The 4,641-nt window shown below is 28.1% G+C and overlaps 1 protein-coding gene across 2 annotated transcripts; it reads left to right on the forward strand.

Moving 5' to 3' along the window:
- The first annotated feature begins 42 nt into the window (after positions 1–42).
- Positions 43–3,862, forward strand: LOC101496537 (serine/threonine-protein phosphatase PP1-like). Of its 2 annotated transcripts, none has more exons than XM_004497784.4 (4): positions 43–471; positions 1,044–1,603; positions 2,330–2,527; positions 3,456–3,862. In XM_004497784.4, the coding sequence occupies exons 1-4, from the start codon at positions 297–299 to the stop codon at positions 3,486–3,488; spliced, it is 966 nt and encodes a 321-aa protein (XP_004497841.1). In that variant the 5' UTR covers positions 43–296; the 3' UTR covers positions 3,489–3,862. The 2 variants fall into 2 exon arrangements, with proteins under 2 accessions (XP_004497841.1, XP_004497840.1); XM_004497783.4 differs by having other exon boundaries at positions 48–471; positions 3,453–3,862.
- The last annotated feature ends 779 nt before the right edge of the window (positions 3,863–4,641 follow it).

Genomic DNA, 4,641 nt, shown 5'->3' on the forward strand with positions numbered 1-4,641 from the left:
CTCTTTCCTCCAACCGAATATATTCTTATCTTTCCAATTCAACTACCACCATCCTTTTACATTATCTCTAGAAACAGAACCAAAAAACTGAAAAGATTATATATCAAAAACCAAAGGATTGATTCCTTTGTATGAGTTGTAGTTATAACCTTTGTTTGTTTAAAGTGATGCCAATTATATAAGACACAACAACATCAATCCCTTGTTCTTTATTCTACTTATCATTTTCTTTTATTTCACAAGTTTTGTTGTTCCTTGTTCGATCACTACAAGAAAAACTGTTATTACGGACGGTTATGGAACGAAGGGTTCTTGATGGTATTATCAATAGGCTGCTTGAAGTTAGAGGAAGGCCTGGGAAACAGGTGCAGCTTTCAGAGGGAGAAATCAAGCAGCTTTGTATGGTTTCTAGAGAAATTTTCTTGAAGCAGCCTAATCTGTTGGAACTTGAGGCACCAATTAAGATATGTGGTATATATATTTCTCAAACCCATTTTCTTTTTTTTTTTAATAGTTTCTTATTCATTTTGGTGCATGGCTATGCTTTTTCAAATCGTTTTTTTTATTAGGTAGTTGGTTTGACATCAAATTTTGTTTTATACAAAATATTCTTGTCCAACCTTGCTTTAATTTATAGGTAAAAATAAAGATACCGGTAAATGTTTACTTTTTTTTAATTTAATTTTTTAAAATCTATGCTTTTTTTTTTAGCTTGATCTTTTACCTTGATGTAAATTATTGTCGTGGAGATATAAACTAAAAAGCTAGTTAAAAGTTGCATTTTTAAAAATAATGTAGCTTTTTTATATTTTCGTTATTTCTAAAAATATAGATAATTGTTTATTGAATAACCTGTTTAAGATTCTGTTTTTTGAGGAACCTGTTTAACTCATAATGAAACCTATTGAACAAAATTAATGTTCTCTATTTTCCAAAAATATAACTAAGACTATCTGAATTTGATTACTTTCTATAAACACTGCTTAATCTCTTTTCTTTACTTAATCAATTGATTTGAGTAATCAGTATGTTATTACTATTAGGTGATATCCATGGTCAATATTCAGACCTATTAAGCCTATTTGAGCATGGTGGATTCCCTCCTCGTTCCAACTACTTATTCTTAGGTGACTATGTAGACCGTGGAACACAAAGCTTAGAAACAATATGCCTTCTTCTATCCTACAAAATCAAATACCCTGAAAACTTCTTCCTTCTTCGAGGAAACCACGAATGCGCTTCCATAAACCGCGTTTATGGATTCTACGACGAATGCAAAAGGAGATTCAGTGTAAGGATATGGAAGATATTCTCTGATTGTTTCAACTGTTTGCCAGTTGCAGCTATTATTGATGAAAAGATTATATGTATGCATGGTGGATTGTCTCCTGAGTTACATAGTTTGAAACAGATAAGTAATTTGCCTCGACCGACTGAGGTTCCTGAAAGTGGTCTTTTGTGTGATCTTTTGTGGTCTGATCCTTGTAAAGATGTTTATGGTTGGGGTGTTAATGAACGTGGTGTTTCTTTTACTTTTGGTGCTAGTAAGGTCTCTGAGTTTCTTCGAAAGCATGATCTAGATTTGGTTTGTAGAGCTCATCAGGTTGGTTCAATATGTTTTTAGTCCTTATAAACTTATAGTTGTTCGGCTTTAGGACTCTTAGATTGGTTTATTTGAAGTTATTTACTTCCATATGCACTTCAGAAAGTGTTTAGAATAGCTTATGAAATTAGTTTATGATATGTCCATAAATTGTTGGTATATGACAGTTCATCTTTTGTCTATAAATTTAACAAACATTATGTGTTTTTCGTCCATTCATAAGGATTAAAAATCGAATCTGGATTCTCTACAATACGAGGATATAGCATTCATGCATTTGAGACATCAGTGATCGTTTGACTAAGATCTGACAGTCTAAAAAGATGCATATTTTAATTTTAAGATGTGTAGATTTTAATTTTTATTATATAATTCAAAATACAAAGTTTGAATATAGGGCGTCTGATCCTAATTGAGCGACTACTGATGTTTCAAATGTGTAAACGCAAAATGTCATTCGACTCCTTAAAAATTTGCAGTTTTTGAACATTAATTTAACAAAAGTATTTTGTTTTTAGCCTTGAAAAAGAATTAAAAACATGGAGTTTTTGTATTTTACGAAGATAAAAAATAAAAAAAATTATAAGAATTAAAGTTAAATGTTGTTTAATTTTATAAGGACTATACATATTTAAATCAAAAGATTTTGAAATATGAAATATGAAATAGTTAACAAGAGTTCATGGAGTATACAAATAAGTTACCTGTGTATTCTCTTTTTTGTAGGTTGTTGAAGATGGATATGAGTTTTTTGCTAATAGACAACTTGTGACTATTTTTTCTGCTCCAAATTATTGTGGAGAATTTGACAATGCTGGAGCAATGATGAGTGTTGATGAGACACTTATGTGTTCTTTTCAGATATTAAAACCTGTGGATCATAAAAGGCCTAAGTTTGGTTTTAGGAGTACAACTTCATTCAAGGTAATTACTACTCCAACACAAATCTTTATATTTCAGTTTAATACAGTAATTATAACAATATTCTTGTTAGATTCTTCATGTTATTAGTCATAAACATAAGATATGATTACTGTATGCATATTCCTTATGTTTGTGGCACACACTTTGCATAGTTAATTGTGGGATGGTGATTTAGTGCAGTCCCAACTAGATGCACTTTTAGGCAGTAGTTTATTCCAGCTATTGATTTCAGATCCAACAATTCATATCAAACAATCAATTTTACGACGTGAAATGATTTCATCCGTCGATCTAAATCGAACGACTGAGAACGGTATCTGTCTAATAATAAAAAATGTGATTTCATAGTAATTATTGTGCCTAACTAGTCTTAGATGTTTTGAGTTTGTCAACTTTTGAATGTTATTTTGCAAATTAGATTTTTTTTTTTAAATTATAAATTTTGTAAAAAATTTAAATTTTGTTTTATGTTATACATCTCCGACTAATATATACATAGCATAGTCAACTTAAAATTGTATTCTTAAGTTTATGTATGCAAGTGGCCAAAAGAACATTGTTTAAAGTATTTTGGCCTTAAAGTTTTTGTTCATTTTGGATTTGCTCCCTATACTATTGTTTTAGTCTCCAACTTAAGGTTTTATATCATTTAAGTTCTAATTTTATGAAAGAGAGAGACATAAACTATTAAAATGTTTAAACATTAATAGTATTTGTTGGTGTCTATGTATCTGCATTGTGTTTACGTGATATATGTATTTGTGTTAGTGCGTCGTATGAAAATCAAAAACAACTTAAGCTAATTGATTATTGCAATCACTTAATTAATTTTGACTATATATTGCTTGGAATGTGATGTCATTCTTGCTACATATGTTCTCTAAGATGTTGTTGCCTTTTTTCTTTTATCTACCTTTTTTTCCAGAAGGCATTTCTTGGTGCTAAAGTAAGAGCTGATTAAGATCACTAAAGTTTGGAACATAAAAAAATTGACTTTGAAAAAGTTAACTGTATTCAGTACAAAGTGAAGGAAGACTATAACTTTCAATTTGGAAAAACAAAAGGGAGTTATCTATGCTTTAGATTCCAACAAAAATGAAGAGCTAACTAAGGTTTCACTTTTCTTTAATTTCTTTAAGCTTTTGGTGTGAGATATAGTTTTCTAGTGCTTCCTATGTTGATTTCTTTGGTTGTATTCATGTGGCAGCATTAAGGATTTTTTAATAATTAGATTGTAATATTTTCATGTTCACCCTTTTTTCTTTTTCCAAATGTAGTTCATAGCTGAGATATTTAAAATAGTTTATATTATAAGAACAATGTTTAGAGTTCAAACGCTCCAACTAACCTAAAATACTAACTATAATAACATTTGATTATAGAATACATCAACAAAAAAAAACATGTTATTACAGAAAAGAAAAATTATGTACGTTTAAAAAAAATTATAGTAAAATTGTATTACAAATTATTTTTATTTTATTTATGTATAACAATTTAATTATTTATCTTTTCTTTTATGAAAATCTTTTATCTTTTAATACGTACACGAGTTTATCTATTTTTTTCATTTATAAATATTAATGTGTATGTGACATGTTAGCATATTTAAATGATAAATTTATGAATATATTAAAAAGATAAATCATATAAACAAAAGAAAAATAAATGATTTAATAAAAATATTAAGAATTTTCACTCATAAAGAAAATAAAGGCTTTGTACATTAAATTTAAATTTGTCTAAAATTATTCATGCAATGTTGCAAATAATAGATTGGGAAAAAGTTTTTTCAAAAAACAAAAGACTCGGGGAAAAGTTTTTTTTAATACTGCTTTATAATTTTAGGTATTAAAGATTAAATTTTTAGTATAAGTTTGACAAAATTACACTTTGTCTAACGAATTTTACTTATGTGCAATTTTAATTCTCCAATAATTTTGAGCCATATCAATCACTTACTTTTTCAATTGCCAAAACTAATTATCTCCAAAATCAATTTTCCTTTATTTTCAAGACTTTTGAATTCTCATAATATATTTAAAAATATCACTATCAAAATTAATTGAATTGGTTTAAGTATTCTTCTAGTCTAACTGTCACACACACTTTGT

The sequence above is a fragment of the Cicer arietinum genome, chromosome 4 (genome assembly GCF_000331145.2).
Source record: "Cicer arietinum cultivar CDC Frontier isolate Library 1 chromosome 4, Cicar.CDCFrontier_v2.0, whole genome shotgun sequence".
Classification (NCBI taxonomy): domain Eukaryota; kingdom Viridiplantae; phylum Streptophyta; class Magnoliopsida; order Fabales; family Fabaceae; genus Cicer; species Cicer arietinum.